Raw genomic sequence first — 18,426 nt, 5'->3', positions numbered from 1 at the left:
GTATGAGCAACTGGAATAGCAGAGGGAATTGGGGGGCGAGGAAGTGGGGTTGTCAGGTTACAAAAGATTGACACTGAGGCTAAATCACAGGCATGTTTATTATCCTCTGGGACACCAACCCTCAGGAGGCAGCTATGCTGCCACCTGAAGCAGGCCCGTGGGGCGGCAGTGTCATAGGCGGCAGGAACAGTGCCTTCAGCTTGCCCGACAGGCTGGCAATCTCGGGATCCTGGGCTTCGTAAGACTTGACCAAGCGGGCAAACTTAAGGACACCTGCAAGGGGGATCCGAGCATCAACCCACATTCCCAGGAATGGAGGTGCCCAAGAAAAGGAGAGGGGGCAGCTTGAGCATGAGTCACTGGCTGCTCCCTTCTGTCTGCAAAACAAGGCACATGCAAGGCTTCTATGCTGTGGGGTTTAGATCAACCACTTCCTGGTGTACACTGGGCACAACTAGATGGGATACAATGAATGGAAATGTCCCAAAGCAGTGTGCTTCTCAATATCAGGGGAACAGTTTTAGCAACTTAGTTACAGGAATCCAAAGTATGAACACCCACAAAAGATCCCACATCTATAACTACAGTACAGGTGGGCCATGGGCCTACATCAGGATACACCCTTGGGGAACAGCATGATCTCATCAAAGAAACTGAACTTCCAACCCTCAAACTTGGAGGGGCTGCAGAAGCCTGCTGACACGCAGACATCTCACTAAAAGCTTTCAGAACTGAGTTCAGGTCCAGATATGCTGTGACCTCCAGCTCTTAGTTTTTTTGCGGTACGTGCCCCTAGCAGGAACCGAACCCGGGACTCTGTGGTCCACAGGTCAATGCTCAACCGCTGAGCCAAACTGGCCAGGGTGTCCAGCTCTTAGTTTACTACAAGAGTCTGTTTCCTCATTTTAAAATGGAATAATAGCCCTGGCCGGTTTGGGTCAGTGGTTAAAGTATTGGCCCGCAGACTGAAGGGTCACAGGTTTGATTCCCTGTCAAGGGTAGTACCTGGGTTGCAATTTTGACTCCCCCACTCCCCCACCCCCCCACCCCGCGCCCTAGTCAGGGTGGTGGGGCAGGCAGCCAATTGATGTGTCTCTCTCATGTTTCTCTCTCTCCCCCTCCTTTCCACTCTGTCCAAAAATCAATGGGAAATGACCTCGGGTGAGAATTAACAAAACAAAACAAACAAAAAAACAAATAATGGTATAATTAATGGTAAAAAAACAGGACTTCAGCCCTGACCGGTTTGGCTCAGCGGTTAGAGAGACCCAGGTTCAGTTTTCGCTAAGGGCTCATACCTCTGTTGCAGTTTGTCCCCATCAGGTTGGGGTCGTGTGGGTGGCAACCAGTTCATGTGTCTCTCTCACATGGATGTTTCTCCCTCTTTCCCCTCGCTCTATCTGAAAATAAATGCAAAAATGTCCTGGGTGAGGACATAAATAAATAAATAAACAAATAAATAACAGGACTTCATCTGGCACAGTTCAGAGAAGACCCAAGGATCCCAGCGCCAATATTGTTAGTCAGATTGTGGCTGCCTCCGTGTGGCGAGAAGGGAGAGGACAGCTCAGGGACCCAACAGAAAGGACCCAACAGATCCAGCACCCTTTCTCCCAGACCCAGACCCACCCCACCCCACCCCACCCCCGTCCTACCCACCTTCCCCATCGCAGCTGAAGCCATAGGCTTTGATAACCTCCTGCTGAATCTGTGTAGCCACGGGCAGCACGAATTGCAGCATCTTGCCCATGTCGTTGCACGCGTTGTCCCGAGCCTCGTCCATGCGTACGGCGTTCTCAGGAGCCGAGAACGCCTGGATCACCTCGGCCAGAACCACTGTGGCAGATGCAACCCAGGGTGGGGTCCGGGGGTAGATATCAGAGCACGGCCAGCAGGCCCAGCCACAGTAAAGGGACGAGGACAGGTACTGAAGCCTTAGTAACCCGCCAAACACGGCCCCGACTCCCTCTCTCCAGGGTACCCCTTAGAGAAGGGAGAAAGATGGTACCCGCTCCCCGTTTACCGGAAAAGCAAGCACATTTCTCGTTCTGTTATCCTCCGCCAGCACCGTCCTCCTCCTCCTCCCCCCGCAGGCAGCCCACCCGGTGACTAGGACGCTATGCACCTCACCCTTGGCCTGTTCGGCGCTCAGGGCCGCAGGTTGGGCGGAGACGGACGCCATAGAACAACGGACGTTGCACGTATAGAACCAACAAAATGTTCAAGAGCAGGAGTAAAGGGATGTCTCCGGAGCCCGCCCTCTAGGATGAAGACTGGGAGAACACAGCATCAGTCTGAGCCGGAAGTTTCTCAAGCGTAATCGAAAGTGCCCACCAACACAGAGTTCTTCAAACTTTAAAATGTATAAGTACACTCATAAGACTTTAAGAAACTAAACAATACAATATACCTACCTACCCATAGTTTTAAGTAGATCTATTGTTAAGCGCAACTTGCATAATAGGAAGGGCCTTCCGGTAAAAACCGGAAGACCTACTAGACAAATTCAAAAAGAGCTGTAAGCACTACAGGAAGTGTTCTAGAGAGATCATGGAATATCCGTGAACTCCAATATTAGTGAGGGTGAGCTCAGAGCGGATTTTTCTAATCCCTATCGCTGTATAAGCAACGAAGCACACTGTAACTTTCACGAGAAAAAAACAGTATTCTGAGGAACTCATTCATATTGTTCATTTCTAGAGTTTGCAAACATTTGGTACGAGTTTATGCAAATGAGATCGATGCCGATTGGCTGAGGGAAGCCAGTCTCACCCTTTAGTTTTTAAGAACGGAGGAAGTGATTTGCAGCAATAAAAGCTTGGAAATAAAACAGCTCTCTCGCTTTCCTAAAAGGGCCTTGTATAGGAATGTGCACTGCAGCGTAATGCCCTCTAATTTGTCTTCTCTTCTAGGCGTTTGGAATCGTCACCTACTCTACGCTCTTCTCAAACCATGGGGTAGTTACTCCTGGGACTTAATCGTTTTAATCCGAAACCACGGCTCTTGCACCTGTGCTTCATAACCGTGTCTCAAACTATTTTATGGAAAGGATTCAGACTTGTGGCCGGCCAGTAGAACAAATGTCTCAAAAGTCAGTATTTCCTAGACCTGACCTTGGCAAAGGCTGCTTGTCCCAGGTCTTCAGCCTGCCAGCCTTGGGGGAAGGGGACTAGTAGCTCGGGTGGTAGGTACCCTCTCCAACGGTCCAAGGTCCCTCTATCCAATTCCTTCTGAAGGCCCACCCCTTCCAACTTTCCAGGTCTCTCGGCGCTCAGGGCCGCAGGTTGGGCGGAGACGGACGCCATAGAACAACAGACGTTGCACGTATAGAACCAACAAAATGTTCAAGAGCAGGAGTAAAGGGATGTCTGCGCAGAGACCCCCGCCCCCATATCCCGCAAATAACGACTCACAGCCATCTTCCTTGGGAATAGTGAGGATGTTTTGTTTGGTTGGTTTTGTTTGGGATGTTTTTAAAGAGCGTCATATAGATATTTATATATATAAATTATTAATGTGGGGCAGGGAGGGGAAGGGGCATACATTGCAGAGTGGGGCGCGCACACGGGACTGTGGAGGGGCAGGGGCGGCACACAATGCTACGCAAAAACAGCCACATCTAACAGATGAAATAATCACACCAATGGGGTCCGGGAGGGGGCTGTGGTGGCCACAGGGATTGAGCATGGGAGAGGAAGAAAGCAGGGGAACAAGGAAGAGGGACCTGGTCCAAGATACTGTGCGCTTTCAGCCCCCGCCCCCACCACCTTCCCACCTCTACACACCCCAGGAGCCTCAGTCTTCCATCTGTCCCTTCCTCCCTCCCTCTGCCCAGTTGCTGAGGCCTTGCAACTGGGCAACAACCCTCCTCTCTCTGGGTGGCAGGCTGGGAGACCTCCAAGGTCCAGATGCACTCAGGCCATGGGTGCTCTCTTGATTGCAGGTTTACAGTGACTTGTCACTTTCCTTTTTCAGGTGACTAGGAGAGATAGGGTGCAGAACAGAGATGAGAGACTGAGGTTGAACCTGACCTGACCCCCTTTCAGGGATGGAGGAAGGGGTCCCTCCCCCAGGAGCCTAGAGCCCAGTTATACCATGCCCACACCGCATCCTAGGCTTACATCTCCTCACTCCTGGCCTAGGGGTGCCTGGTAGTACCTGTAGTAGTCCTCCTGGGCAGGTAGTGGCACACTGTGCAGCGGGTGATGGGCATGCAGCCACTGCTGCTGCTCCAGCGCCAAGCGCTGCAGCTCAGCAGACTGTGCGTGCATGGCCTGCAGCTGGTGAGCTGCTGACATCGGGGCAGAGAGGGAAGCTGGCAGGTCCCGGTAAGGAGCAGCTGTAGGCAGGAGGGCAGGGGGCACATGACTGATGACCTACTCTGAGCCAAGAGATAGCCAACCACTTTACATACAAAGGAAACTGAGACTAAAAAAGTTAGGTAATAGCCAGTCCTGCAAAATGCCAGTGGTGGAGTTAGAATTCAAACTTCTTGGCCTGGCACTAAAACCTATGCCTCTCTTAGGCAGAGCTCTAGACCTCCTACTCCCATTCCCAGCTCTTCTGGGCACCTCCTCACCCCTCCCCAAGACCAACTAGGCCAATCCCACTATGCAAACCCCTCCTTTCTGCCTTTCTCTCATTAGACCTTCACCACTCCCAGCCTCCAACCTTACCAAAGAGCTGGTGACGAAGAACTTCGTTCTCGTGCAGAGGGTGAGGAAGAAGGGGGTTGGGGAGGGTCCCAGCTGGGTAGGGTATCCGGGTAAGGTGAGACCCTGAGGCCAGGGGGTCAATGAGAGGGTGCACCGAGGCAGAGGCTGGAGGGTAGAGAAGAGGAAGGTGTTACCAGAAAACAGGTTTGGGGAAAACCATGCATGTAGGTGAAGGGATCCAAGCCTGGGAAGAGAGCTGGAAAATCAAACACAGGGAGATCCAGAGTGGAACAAGGAGGCACAATGGACAGCATAAGACGCTACTGGAGTATGGACATACTGATGGCAGAGGACAAATTACAGTTGTCAGAGGAGTCTGAGGAAAAGGAAAGAGAGAGGTGGACTGCTTAGAGGAGATGGAAGAAGACAAAAGTTCAGAAAATGAGACAGGAAGAGAATGGAAGTTAAGAAAAAGAAAGCTCAAGGGACGTTGGAATAACATGATTGTAAGGCTAGATTGAGTGATGAGAAATATAGTGAAGAGACAGTAAGTAAAGCTCATTTATCACATATGACGCCCACCACCACAGCTACAAGGCTCTTTTTGAAAGTTTGGCCACTTTGGCTCAGCGGTTGAGCATCGGCCTGCAGACCGGAGAGTCCTGGGTCCAATTTCCGCTAGGGGCACATACCACAAAAAAAAGAAAGAAAGAAAAAAAGAAAGAAAGAAAAGGCACAGAGATGGGGAGGAACATAAAAGGCCTACAGCTAGGAGAAGAAAAGATGGCAAAAAGCCACAACAGAGTTGAATCTAGAGGAGCAAGACAACGGGTATGTGAGGGGTTGGGGGAAAGGAGCTGTAACAGTGGAAAGGTGGTACTCTTTCAAAGGTTTCCAACTTTGGCCTCTATCACGGGTGGGATGCTAGACTCTGAAGAGCAGTATGTGTGTGTTGGGGGGGGGCGGGGAATAGTCTTTGTGGCAAGACTAGGGTATGAAGTGACAGGCTGGTGGATGACAGGAAGGCAAAGATCAGGGCAGCACTCAAGAGAGCTCATTCCAGACTAGGGAAGTGCTGGCTTGATGAATAGAAGAGCCCAACCACTTGATGGGGGCCAAGGAAAGAAGTAGGAGCCTCACCTGCATGGATGGCATCCTGCTGGTGGAGGTGCAGGTGAGAGTGGATGTGAGAGTGCTGGTGGTGATGAGGGGTCACATTGAGCATCTGCAGCCGGGCCAGTGGGTCGTTGCCCAGGGCTGCCACCCTTTCTGCGTGCTGCCTCTCAGCTGCCAGACGCTCTGCGTAGGACATGTCAGGCCGCAGGGCTGGCCCAGCGGCCAGCGCCAGACGTTCTCTCTCCAGGGGCCCCAGGCTCGGATGAAAGGGGAAAGGGTGCAGGCCAGGTGGTCCAGGCTGCAGAGCTAGGCCCCCATGTCGGGGGAAGGGATCCAGGCCAGGCCCAGGAACCCCGTGTAGGGGTTCCAGCTCACTGGGCTTCACCTCGAAGCCAGGCTTGAGGCGGTCACGGAGGTCTCTTTCTCGGGCTTCCCGTTCCCTCTCCCGGGCTGCTGGGTCACTGCTGTATAGGGCTGGGACATTGTAACCCAGAAGCCCAGGGTCCACTGCCCCCAGGGGCACATAGAATGGATGGTTGCGATTGCCAGGAGACATGACATGGGGTCGGGCATATTCACTGAGAGTGCGCAGGGCTGGAGTGTCAGGACCCAGGTAGGGGGGCACTGTAGCCACAGCACTGCCCGGCTCAAACGGAGGGCGATGGGGCACTGGGCCCAGAGATGGGCACTCCACTGGAGCACGGCCCTCCTGAGCCAACTTCTGTGGAGTACAGGAAGAAGAGGAGTCAGAACAGTTCTATAAAGAGGTGGCCAAGCCCTGGCTGGTGTGGCTCAGTTATCTGGAACATTGTCCAGCACACCAAAAGGTTGTGGGTTTGATTCCCAGTCAGGGCACACACCCAGGTTGCAAATTTGATCCCTGGTCGGGCGTGTGTGGGAAGCAACCAATCGATATTTCTCTCATATTGATGTTTTTCTCTCTCTCCCTTCCTTTCTCTAAAAATAAATTTAAAAGGTGGCCAGTCCAGAGCTGCTCATTTAACTCAGCAGCTGAATACCAAAATACCTCAGCGTATTGGAACTCAGACTACCAGGGATTTCCCTACCCCCTTTCTCCTAAATAGTGGCTCTTCTTACATCCCACAGGTAGTCTGACCTGATCTGTCCTTCCCCCAACCCAAGCATTCCTTTTGCAGGAGTCCTTTGATCTCCATTTCCTGGGCTGCAGTGCTTCCTCCTCTCCAAGAGGTGGCGCAATGACCACCCCGCCTCCGGAGCCTCCCCGCACGGCGTAAAGGGAAAACCAGAAGGCGGGAGGCGCATGTGGTGACGCACTCACCACGCTCCGTTCCAGCTCGCGCTCCTTCTCGCGCTCGCGCTCTTTCTCGCGTTCCCGCTCGCGCTCGCGCTCCTTTTCTTCGCGCGCGCGCTGCTCGGCCTCGCGTCGCACCTTCTCCACCAGGTCGGCCCGCTTCTTGGCCAGCTTGGAGCCCTCCAGCGGCACGAAGTACAAGTCGCTGCGCGCGCACGAGTTAAAGCCGCGGTCCAGGTGTTTGTTGAACCTGCCGGGCGCGGAGGCAGCGCGCGCTCAGTCCCTGCGAGCTGCCCGAGACGACTCGAGCCCCAAGCCAGCCCTCGCAGGCTGGAAAGGCGGGGCGAGGGTCTGCAGTACTTGAAAAAGCACCGCAAGAATGCAAGTCCCTCCTCCCTCGGTGCCTACTACCTCCCTCGGTTACCGCGGCACCGTCCCCCAGCCCCCCATCCCAGACCCACCCGCTCCCCACTCACCTGGCCGACTGGCTGGCGTGGCTGGGCACGTCTACCACCTTGGGAGGGGGCGAGGGGCTGCGGGCCGTGGGCACTGGGCTCTCGGGGGTCTCATACTCCTCAGCCGGCTCCTGTTTGATCTGCGTGGCGCTCAGGGGCGGCCCTGAGGCAGGGCCGGCAGGCGGCGGTGGCAGGGATGACAGGCCTGAGGGTCCTGCTGGCGGCAGCGGCCCAGGCCCCACGGTGGGCGAGCCTGGTTTGAAGGTCCCTGGGCCTGCAGGCGGCGAGGCGCCTCGGTATCCTGGTGGGGTCCCCGTTCGGAAGGTGGGCGGTGACCCCGGCTTGTATCCTGGTGGGGTGGCTGTCTTGTAGGTCCCTGGGGATGGGGCTCTCTTTCCATACGGTGGGGGCCCAGGTGGGGAGGCTGTTTTGTAGCCTGCTGGCGAGGAAGCCACTGTGGCAATGACTGTGGAAAGTGTAGCTGAGGAGGTGGTGACCGAAGGCACCGGTGGGAAGGGGTAGGGCGCCCCTTGGGGGCCCTGGGAAGGAGAGGGATGTGAACATGGGTAGGACCCTTGAGAAGAGGAAGAGGAGTTGGAAGAAGAGGAAGAGGTTGGGGGACCATTGGGGCCTGCTTGATTATAGGACACCTGGCTGTGAGGTGGGGGCAGGTGTGCTGGCCCTGGTGGGTAGGGCCTCAGAGAGCCCAGGGAGGGAGACATGGCATAAGGGTGTGTGTGGTGGGAATTACTGCTCTCCAGAGGGTGGGGATATGCCCCAGGTGGAGGGGGCCCAGAGCTCCCATGATGCTGCTGCTGCTGCTGCTGTTGCTGCTGCTGCTGTTGCTGCTGCTGCTGCTGGTGATGATGGTGATGTGCTGGGGCTGGTGGATGGGCAGTGGATTGGCCTCCAGTGGAAGGAGGGAAGGGGCCTGGATGGGCATTGCTGTTGGCTAACAGGCGGCCATAGGGAGGAGGTGGGGGGGGACCCTGACTCCACACAGCCTGGGATGGGAGAGAAGGCTGAGTATACTTGGGTGGCTGATTAGAGACTGAGAGGCTTGTGGGGGGAGGGAAAGAGTGGGGATAACTGGGCAATGCCTGGGAAGCTGGGTACTGGGAGGCAGAGGAAGACGAAGAAGAACTGGAAGAGGAGGCTGCTGCAGAACTACTACTAGAAGATGAATAAGGATACCTCATTGGAGGGGCTGGGGCAGAAGAGGAGGAAGCAGGAGGCAGAGAGTGGGGTGAGGGAGCAAGAGTGGGGCCCTTCTCTGGGCCAGGAGGAAGTCCACCCATACTCTGCCCCATGGCATGGGGAGAGGGCAGATGCCCAGGTAGTGGCTGGGCCCCCAGGCCAGGAGGAGAGGCTGATGCATTGTTAAGGGGTCTCAGAGCAGGTGGGGGAGGCAGGTTTGGTGTCACATGGGGGAAGGTGGCTGGTGGCGGAGCAGAGGGTAGGTTTCCACCACCCACTGGAGTGTTAGGTGGCTTTGTTGAGGGAGCACCACCAGCCCCAGAGCTTGATATTGAAATGGGGGTGGTGGGTGGGGGGTGCTGCTTACCCCCACTAGGGGCTCCCACTGAAGAGGCAGCTCCTCCCCCCTTGGGACCCATTGGGGGTCCAGACAAAACTCCACCAGCACCCCCAGGGTAAAGCTGTTGATGAGGGGGAGGGGCCCCAGGAGGAGCCTGGAACATCCGAGATGTGGGGGGCTCCATAGGAGCATGATATCCAGCGGGTGTCACAGAAGGATGGGGTTCAAAACCAGGCTCTGGCTGTCGAGGGTTGCTGTCTGGCGGTGGAGGGGAGGGAGGAAAGAGTGGAGGTGGGTGGTAGGGGCGGGCTGGGCCCTGAGACAGGCCAGAGGATGAATCGGAGTCATTCTCCACACTTCCAGGGCTGTAGATGCTGGGGGATGTGCTTCGGTTATCCTGGTCTATATCCCTTGGGTCACTGCTGCCATCATCATTGAGGCTCCGCCCATCTAAACTGTCCAGATCCGAGGGGGACTGTGGCCGAGGGAGCTCCTGCTGCAGAAGAGGGAGAGCCATTTCCCCCTTTTCCTTTCCTTTCTTGCTTCCCCTACATTTGGGGCCTCCCTTACACAAAATCATCTCCCCCTCCCAACACACCATTGTACCACGATGGATGAATACTCTTACTCAAGCCCACTTCTCAACCATCTCTGAATTCTACCCATCTCCCCACATTCTCAGCTGCTCCCTAGCAGCTAGTCTTTTTCCCTCCTTTTAAGACCCTATTCTTTAAATGTCCATCTCAAGCACCTTCTACCTATCTACAGCTGAACCCAAAATCCTGTCTTCTACCAGCTCATATCCACACTCTTCTGAACTCCTTTACCCTTTTAAGAACCCTTGGTTCGCCCTGGCTGGTTTGGCTCAGCAGTTGGAGCATCGGCCTGCTGTCCAGAGAGACCCGGGTTCGGTTCCCGCTAAGGGCACGTACCTCAGTTGCAATTTGTCCCCGGCCCTGGTTGGGTCGTGCAAGTGGCAACCACTCAATGTGTCCCTTTCACATCGATGTTTCTCTCTCTCTCTCCCTCCCACTCTATCTGAACAAAAAATGGAAAAATGTCCTAGGGTGAGGGGAGAAAAAAAAAAAAAGAGCCGTTGGTTCTTAAAAGGTCCACTTCTGCATTTTCCTTATGATTTATCTGTTCCTTCCACTAAGACTCTTCCCCAACCCCTTCCTGAAAATCAGGACATAGAAAAGGAAAGGCTAGACTCCACACTCTTCCAATCCTCTTTGGCCCTGCCTGGTCATCTAGTGGTCTGGCCAAAGCCCTAAAGGTCTGTCTGATGTATTATAGACAAGGCCACTTTAATAAGCACTAGGATATGACTTTTCTCTTATATCCCAGGTAAGATTAAAATAGGAACCCTAAATGAGAGGAAGTGTGGGGAAAAGGATAGTCAAAAGATGGATCAGGATGGTTGCAAGGGTCTCCCACCTCAGTTTTGGTCTTTTTTGGTGCATTGGTCTCCTCACTTTCACTCTCTGAAATCTCCTCACTCCGGCCCTGTTTGCTGACCTTTGGGGTGGAGGCTTCCTCTACTCGTGCCTTCTGTTAGAAAGAGAAAATTCTTGTCTTATACCTCCCAAACCTCCACCATTACCCTCTGCCAGACAGGAAGTTCCCCCACAACACACACATGTACCCTCAGCCCCAGTGCCTGGGCATCCTATGGGAGGACCTCAGGACAGAATACCTTGGCTGTCTGCCTAGACTTCTCAGCTTTGCCATCACTGCTGGACGTGCTGACCCCTCCAGGGGAGGCCCGGCCCCTCGATCTCAGTTCCTCCCGGGGCCCTGGGGCCTCTTTCTTCCGTCCACTCCTCATTGACATCTGATGGAAAAGAAAGAAGAAAAAAAGATTTTTTTACACTGCACCTAAGGTTAGGATATGCCTTATTTCTTTTCTTTCTCTTCAGGCCCTTCCCCCTAGTTTCCCTGCCCCCAATCTTTCATGTCTCTCATTTAATCTGTCACTCACTGAATCTTTATTCTGTCGTGTCTTCATTCTTCAGGCTGTGGAGACCCCATTCTCCTCTGCCTGGGCAGCTGAATACAGAAACTTCTCTGCTTCACCCCAAGTTCCCCACAGCTGTGGCCTGGGAAACAGGAAGCAGGATCTCCAAGTTTCCAGTGTAGGACCTGGAACTTGCAGGATCTGTTTTCAGTGAATCCTGTTAGAAAAAGACCATCAAAATCTCTAAATCAGAGAATAGAGTCTAAGGAGGTTACCCCTGTGCTTGTCAAGGGGCTGAGCAAGTGGCCTAGCCCTAGGCCTTTCAGTCCAGAAGTACAGGCTTCACAATACATCTGAGGCTTGCCCCATGGGCTGTCCCAGGTATCTACCAGTGAAGGAGCCTCTGCTTACAATATCATCTCTTTCATCTCTGGGGAAGGTAATAAAAACTCAGATGTATCTATGAACTGCAATTCAGAAAATGACATTATTTTACTCTTCAAGATTCCTAGGAAATATTTGTACACACACAAATTACACAAAGCCGCCCTGGCCGGTTTGGCTCAGCGGTTAGAGTATCGGCCTGCGGTCCGGAGAGACCCGGGTTCGGTTCCCGCTAAGGGCATGTACCTTGGTTGCAGTTTGTCCCCGGCCCTGGTTGGTCGTGCGGGTGGCAGCCACTCGATGTGTCCCTTTCACATCGATGTTTCCCTCTCTCTCTCTTCCTCTCTCTCCCTCCCACTCTGTCTGTACAAAAAATGGAAAAATGTCCTCGGGTGAGGACAATAAAAAAAAAAAAAAAAAAAAAAAACAAATTACACAAAGCCTTACAAAAGAATATCAAGAAACAGCTAAAGTATTATTTATTTATTGAGCACCTTCTTTATGTCAAGCCCTTATATACACAATTTAATATTTACAACCAACTCTGAAAAGTAGGTGTTCTCATTATTTCCATTATACATGTGAGGAAACTGAGGCTCAAAGACTGTGATTCTGACTTGCCAACTTCATATGATGAATATACAGTGAGGAACCACTGACAGCACCAGAATCAAGCACACCTCTCCCTGACCTCAAAGCCCAGGTTCTTTTTTCTATACTTTGCTATATTCTCATCAGAAATTGGTGAGATAGTCCTCAGAAGACGTAGATCAGTACCAGAGGTATGAAAAGAATCTTTTTTCCATCAGAGTGGGTAGAAGAATGTCCCATTCTACTATGCAAAGGCCTGCAACCCTACCAGTCCCAAAACCAAATCTAGGTATCCCCAAAGTGCAGAACTTCATTTTTGACAGCCTCATAAAGAACCCCCATTCCCTGGTGCTTGGGTTCCCAAAGGCTGGAGGAAAAGGCGGGACTTTTGTTTTACCAACCAAATCAGTGATTATCAGTGAGCACCCAATACAAATTTGAGCCTATCCTCTCACTTGGCTTAGACGGGGACACACACCTCACGGCCTATCTATATCTATATAGTCAGCTGTTTTCATTTGCACTGGTTTGTCTTTCTTGCTAAGTGTCATGTCTTTCCATACTAATGACCATATGATCTTTTGAGAGCAAAAGTGTTACCTTGTTACTGTTTTCTTCCTTTTTGTATCCCTCGCTAATGTCATGTATATATATATATGGGTGTTCTGTTCTTGTTCTCGACCTTTAAAACCACTAACTTTGTAGCACTTGGATGAAATGCTGCTGGCCTCAGTGGGAACAGAGTAAGCTTACCTGCTTGGTCTGAGCTAGAAAGCCTGGCTAGGTAAATGGCATGTCCACATTCTAGATCATATGTCCCCCCAAGAAACACAAAGTAATTATTTCTCACTCACCTCCACTGCACCATACTGAGGCAGGTAGTGAGGGGTGAGCCTAACCTTTCCAGGGAACTTAATAAGAATTTACAGCCCTGGCTGGTTTGGCTTAGCAGTGGGAGCGTTGGCCTGCGGACCAGAGAGTCCCAGGTTCAGTTCCCACCAGGGGCACATACCAAAAAAAAAAAAAAAGAATTTACTTAGAGTAACAAAATAACTGAAACAGAGCCCCAGGTCTTCTGAACATACAAGTGATGCTCTGCCCAGTAAACCAGCCAAGTTTTTTCAGCTATAACTATCAGCACATTTTTGTCATGTAGATTGATTTTAAAATACTGTCAACCCAAAAAAATCCAAAGAATAAAACCCAAATAAAAAAGTGGAAAACAATCTTAACAAAAGCATAACAGCAATGACTTTGTGACTGGTATATCTTTGCCAGCCCCTCTAGAGAAGAGTATCCAACTCTCCTTCCCATCACCAAACCTGCTCACCAAGTCAGCTAGAGATAGGGAATCCAAAGGTCAGAGAAATGCAGGAATGTACCAGAGCAATCCTAGTGTGTCCCTCCCCCTACCTCAACTTTTAAAATCAACTAAAATCACCCGCAGGTGTAGCTCAGTGGTTGAGCGTCAACCCATGGAGGTCACTGGTTCGATTCCTGGTCAGGGCACATGCCCAGGTTGTGGGCCAGATCCCCAGTGGGGGCATGCAGGAAGTAGCCAGTCAGTGTCCTCTCTCATCGTTGTTTCTCTCTCTCTCTCTCCCTCTCCCTTTCATTCTCTCTAAAATCAATAAAGAAAAAATAATTTTTAAAAAATAAAATAATAAAGTCAGCTAAAATCTGATCAAATAAGCAATGAGTAGCTATGAAGAATAAAAGCAGTCATTGCCCTGGCCGGTTTGGCTCAGTGGTTAGAGCGTCGGCCTGCGGCCCGGAGAGACCCGGGTTCGGTTCCCGCTAAGGGCACGTACCTCGGTTGCAGTTTGTCCCCGGCCCTGGTTGGTCGTGCGGGTGGCAGCCACTCGATGTGTCCCTTTACGTCGATGTTTCTGTCTCTCTCTCCCTTCCTCTCTCTCCCTCTCACTCTATCTGTACAAAAAGTGGAAAAATATCCTCGGGTGAGGATAAAAAAATTAAAAAATAAATAAAAGTAGTCATTAAAGGGTAGGTAATCCAGGAGTAAGGAGGGGAGTGGGTGAGAAAAAGTTAGGGTTGTATTTGTGTCTGAACCAGGGGCATGTAACTAACATTCATAGAGCACCTACTATGTATATGGCAACACACTGAACTCATTCATTCACCTTCATTGCCTTAGTGCAAAAGGAAAATGATAGAGACCAGACTGGGGAAGTTAAAAGTGAGAAATAGAGAAAGAATCTCAAAGTAAGAATAGAAAAGGAAATTAAGGGAGAAATATGAGAAGGATGTCAAAGAGATTACAATGGATGTCAGAGGCACAAGGCTTTTCTGGGAAGGGACTGCAGAGTGAATTTCAGGATCATTGGCCCAGTCCCCATCAACATTCCAGATCTGCCAGACTAACAAACCAGTCCAAAGTGACTCCTAGATAACAATGCAGCCCAGACCAGCAGATAACAATGGACTGGCCTAAACCTTCAGAGAATCCAGGATTGTCAGAGGGGCCTCAGAAATCATCTTATCTATATAACCCCTTCATTTTACAATGAAACTAAGGCTTAAAGAAACAGAAGTGACTTGCCCAAGGTCACAGAAGTATAGCCAGGACTAGAGCCAGGTCTCCTGACTCCGGTTCCAGAGTATGTCTACTATACAGGCTGTTCCACAGCCCTCTCCCCTGGGCCACCCTCACCTGAGATGGGCATTGAAAGCCCAGCCATTCCTACAAGGTCAGGGAAATAGAAAAAAGATTAGCTGAGGGAAGGGGTCACTGTGTCAAAAGAGGAAAAGGTTGATTGGGGAAGGGAGACTCAAGCTTAAGAAAATGGGCCCAGCTGGTGTAGCTCAGTGATTGAGCATTGACCCATGCACCAAGAGGTTGCCAGGTCAATTCCCAGTCAGGGCACATACCCAAGTTGTGGGCCAAATCACCAGTGGGGGGCAGGCAGGAGGTGGCCAATCGATGTTTTCTCTCATTGATGTTTCTCTCTCTCTCTCCCTCTCCCTTCCTCTCGCTCTAAAATAAATTTTAAAAAAAATTTTTTAAAGCTTAAGAAAAGGGAAGAACATCAGTGCAAAGACGCAAAAAAACTTCTATATACAAAAAGGCCATAAAAAATAAGAGTCAGAAAGAACTACCAAAAGATGGTATAATGAACAGAGCATTTCCATGCCTAGGGGGAGGGACTTGGAGAAACACCAGTACAGTCAAGTATCTACCTGTGTCCAACAGACTGCTAGATGGAAGGGGGTGGACCCCCTGGAAAACCTGTCCACCAGTAACAGTAGAAAAACATTCTCCAGAACCCAGACAACAGTCCCAATGACACAGCCAAAGGCTAAGGTCCAGTCAACATGCTGAACCCCCACCTATTGGTCATCCCTCCAGATCATTGCCATGGCAATAAAATGGCAGAACCTGCCCCTCAAGAGTCCATCCCAGGGGTCCAACTGCCAGCCACTCTCTCCAGTTGCCAAAGCAACTCCTACTCTCCTATAGCACCCTCAGGGAAGGGAGCTTAAGAGTACCTACCCCAGTAGAAATAAACCGAAGCACAAAGGAAAATCTTTGAACTCAAACAGTAATGAAGACCCCCACCCCCACCCCAGGAAACCACAGCAAGAGGGGCAATAGGATGCTCTAGGGATTTGAAGGTGGAGGTGACAACTTGTCTTGTGTGCCTACAAGATGGCCCAATTCTCTCCTCTGTCTCCACCCTACCAGAAACCCTTTCTCCCTAACTTCCCTCAGTGTTCCTCCCTCCATTAGTTTTAGGATGACCCACACTACTGGACCCCAGTGTGCTCCTCGCCAAGAAGTAACTATGTCTGAAATTAAACAGAGGTGACCTGAAGTAGAGGAAAGAAAACTGAATCACAAAGGCACTGCCTTCCCGGGAACACCTCGGGGTCTTCTCAAAGGTGTACCCCTCCTTGGCCCTTTCCCCAGGTTCCATTCTCCTCCTTCATCGGCTGCAGTCCCTCTCTTTCTACCTACCACACCCCTTCCTCATTTCCCACATCCCTTGCATACCCGCCATCCCCAACCCCGGGCTCTGAAACCTGGGTTCTGGGCCTTTGGGGCTTTTCCTGGAGACCTTATGCCCCACCTCGCTGCCATCTCTCCATTCCTTTTTGCATTCGCCCCAAAGCCCCCTCACAGGCATCCTTCGTTTTCCCCGACGCCAGCCCTCCGCCTCGGTGTTCCTGTTTTGGTCCCGGGGTCCTGGCTACCCTCTTTTGCCCCATCAGCCCTCCTCCTGAGACCCTCCCACCTCCCCCAGCCTACACGATCCTCCGAGTGCCCTGGCCCCCTTCCCTCCCACGGAGACCGGCCCCACTCCGACCCCCCCAGCCTCAGGCCAGGCAGTGCCCGCAGTGGGGGGACCCGTTCGGGAAAATAACAAATGGAGACAGCGGCGGCGGGAGGGGGAATTGGGAGGGGTGGGGGTGGGGAGCCGCGGGCCCGAACCCGGGCGTGCCCGAGGCCCAGGCGACATCAGATCTTACCTGGTTGTAGCTCGGGACGGCTGGCTGGCTCCGAGCGGAATTCGGGGCTCCGGCGCCTCCGGGGGGCGGCGGCGGCCGCTCCCCCGCCCCCCTCTCCTCTTCCCGCTTCAGTCGCCGCCGCGACGACGGCGGCGGCGGCCCCGACCCTCTCGGAGGGCGGCCCCCATCCCCCTTTTCTCCCTCACCTGGCCCCGATCGCTCGCCGGTCCCCGGAGCAAATCCCGATCCCAGCTCCCGCTCAGCCCCTCCCCAGGCCCGCCGCCTCCCCCCCGGCCGCCCGGAATGCCCGGGCCGCGCCGCCGCCCCCACCGCTCCGCTCGCCCCCGCGGCCCGGCCGGCCCTCCGCGCCGCTCGCCCCCGCGGCCCGGCCGGCCCTCCGCGCCGCTCTGCGCTGCTGCCTCTCGCCCGCCGCCCGCGCACGACCCGCGCGGCCCACACTCGCGCTACCCCGGCCCCCTAGGAGGCCTCCGCCCGCGGCCCCCGCCCCTTCCCGGGCGGTCGTCTCCCTCGCCCCCTCCTAGCCCCTCCCCGAGGCCAGCGATCCCCCAGAAATGGGTCCTGGCCCCTGGCCCCGGCCCGACGCGGGGCTGCGGGCGAGCTGGGCGGCGCGTCCGGCGACTCGCACACGAAAGCGGCCGGCGGAGGGAGGGAGGTTGGGAGAGGGGGATGGGAGAAGGGAGGAAGAGGGAGAAGGAGGGAGCGCGGAGGAACTGGGAGAGAGGGGCCGGGAGGGAGACGCGAGGGAGGGAGCGCCAGGCAAGCTGCGAGGGGGAGGGAGGGGGATCGGAGAAGGGGAGGCGCTGTGCGAGTTGGCCGAGACCGAGGCCGAGGGGGCCCAGGGCGCGGGGAGGGGTTCGCCAAGGCGGAATGTGGGGAGCCCGCGGGCCCTGGCACCAGAAAGGGCTAGGTAGGGAGGGGCTGTGGGCTGTAAGGGTAGATAGGGCCGAAACAGAAGTTTGGGGGCAAAGGGGTTTGTGGCAGAGGTGGGGTGGGAGGTTGTGTGTATGAGGCAGAGATTGGGGTAATGGGGTGAGATTGGAAACATGGAGCTACATGAGGGCTTTCAGGGCAATGAGGTTTGTGACACGAAGAAAGAAGTTTGAGGTGACAGCCTCTGTGGCAGACATATAGGGATCAGGTTGGGGAGGCAATTATGAGAGAGAATGGGTTGGAAGTTTGGGCTTATAAGGAGGGGAAGAAATTGAAAAAATGGAGACATATTAGAGGATGGAGTTTCTGGAAGGGAGTAGAGTTTCAGGGTGACTGATGTTGGGAAAAGAATAGGAAATATAAGAATTTGGGGTGATGAGAGAGACAAGTTCAGAGATGTTAGCTTGGAGAAAGGAAAGCCTGAGGAACCTTAAGGAGAGATGACAGAGGCGGGGCCAGATGCATTCTCTAGGTGGTGCTGGAGTTCTGGGTAGGAAAGAAGGGTGGAAGACAAAACGATGGCTGGGTTCTGGTGGTCGGGTGTTTACAAGAGAGCCCTGGAGGATTTTGATTGGCAAGACAAGGCAGATAGAATGGAGTGGTGTAGAGGGGGCTGGAGTGAGTAAAGAAAATTGGAAGGAAGTGTAAGATAAACAAGGCCTTTGCTGGCAATATGGAAGAGGGAAGGTCACTGATGCAGGAGGGAAAGCAAGAGAAGGAAATGATAGAAATAGGGGAGGGCAAACTCCAGTGTAGGGAAGAGATTAATTCATAGTAGGGGGACACCATCCTCAGACCCTCTGTCTGGTGATGTCTCCACTGAAGTCATCATTGATAGTACTCTGGGCCCCAGGAAAGGGGCTCAGTTTTGAGCCTAATCCCCAGGTTCCCTGGTTCCCCAATCCCAATCATTCTAATGTGGAGACAACCCCCATCACAAGCCAAAGGCTCTTTCTTCTCCCTCCACTGCTCTCCAGGCAGCCACTGACAGTCAGTCTGCCAGCCATTCCCAGCCTTCAGCCTTGAAGCCAGCAGCAACC

General features: G+C 53.1%; 2 protein-coding genes and 1 non-coding gene across 5 annotated transcripts; all 3 read right to left on the bottom strand.

Moving 5' to 3' along the window:
• Positions 1–80: 80 nt before the first annotated feature.
• Positions 81–2,516, bottom strand: CUNH12orf57 (chromosome unknown C12orf57 homolog). Of its 2 annotated transcripts, none has more exons than XM_036251337.1 (4): positions 2,415–2,516; positions 2,131–2,273; positions 1,660–1,836; positions 81–273 (listed from the first exon to the last, which is right to left on the bottom strand). In XM_036251337.1, the coding sequence occupies exons 2-4, from the start codon at positions 2,180–2,182 to the stop codon at positions 122–124; spliced, it is 381 nt and encodes a 126-aa protein (XP_036107230.1). In that variant the 5' UTR covers positions 2,183–2,273; positions 2,415–2,516; the 3' UTR covers positions 81–121. The 2 variants fall into 2 exon arrangements, with proteins under 2 accessions (XP_036107230.1, XP_036107231.1); XM_036251338.1 differs by having other exon boundaries at positions 2,419–2,516.
• On the bottom strand, positions 2,466–2,528 carry LOC118624843. The gene has a single exon (XR_004958507.1). It is a non-coding gene; the product is annotated as a U7 small nuclear RNA (small nuclear RNA).
• An 892-nt stretch (positions 2,529–3,420) lies between these two features.
• On the bottom strand, positions 3,421–16,870 carry ATN1 (atrophin 1). 2 transcript variants are annotated; one of them, XM_036252538.1, is made up of 10 exons: positions 16,457–16,870; positions 11,018–11,210; positions 10,733–10,870; positions 10,474–10,587; positions 7,521–9,532; positions 7,072–7,294; positions 5,796–6,492; positions 4,677–4,820; positions 4,159–4,339; positions 3,421–3,979 (listed from the first exon to the last, which is right to left on the bottom strand). In XM_036252538.1, the coding sequence occupies exons 2-10, from the start codon at positions 11,042–11,044 to the stop codon at positions 3,946–3,948; spliced, it is 3,570 nt and encodes a 1,189-aa protein (XP_036108431.1). In that variant the 5' UTR covers positions 11,045–11,210; positions 16,457–16,870; the 3' UTR covers positions 3,421–3,945. The 2 variants fall into 2 exon arrangements, with proteins under 2 accessions (XP_036108431.1, XP_036108433.1); XM_036252540.1 differs by having other exon boundaries at positions 3,422–3,979; positions 7,521–9,529; positions 16,457–16,572.
• Positions 16,871–18,426: the final 1,556 nt, after the last annotated feature.

This window comes from Molossus molossus, unplaced genomic scaffold, assembly GCF_014108415.1.
Source record: "Molossus molossus isolate mMolMol1 unplaced genomic scaffold, mMolMol1.p scaffold_m16_p_10, whole genome shotgun sequence".
NCBI classification, from domain to species: domain Eukaryota; kingdom Metazoa; phylum Chordata; class Mammalia; order Chiroptera; family Molossidae; genus Molossus; species Molossus molossus.
This window is presented reverse-complemented; position numbering and strand designations above follow the sequence as displayed.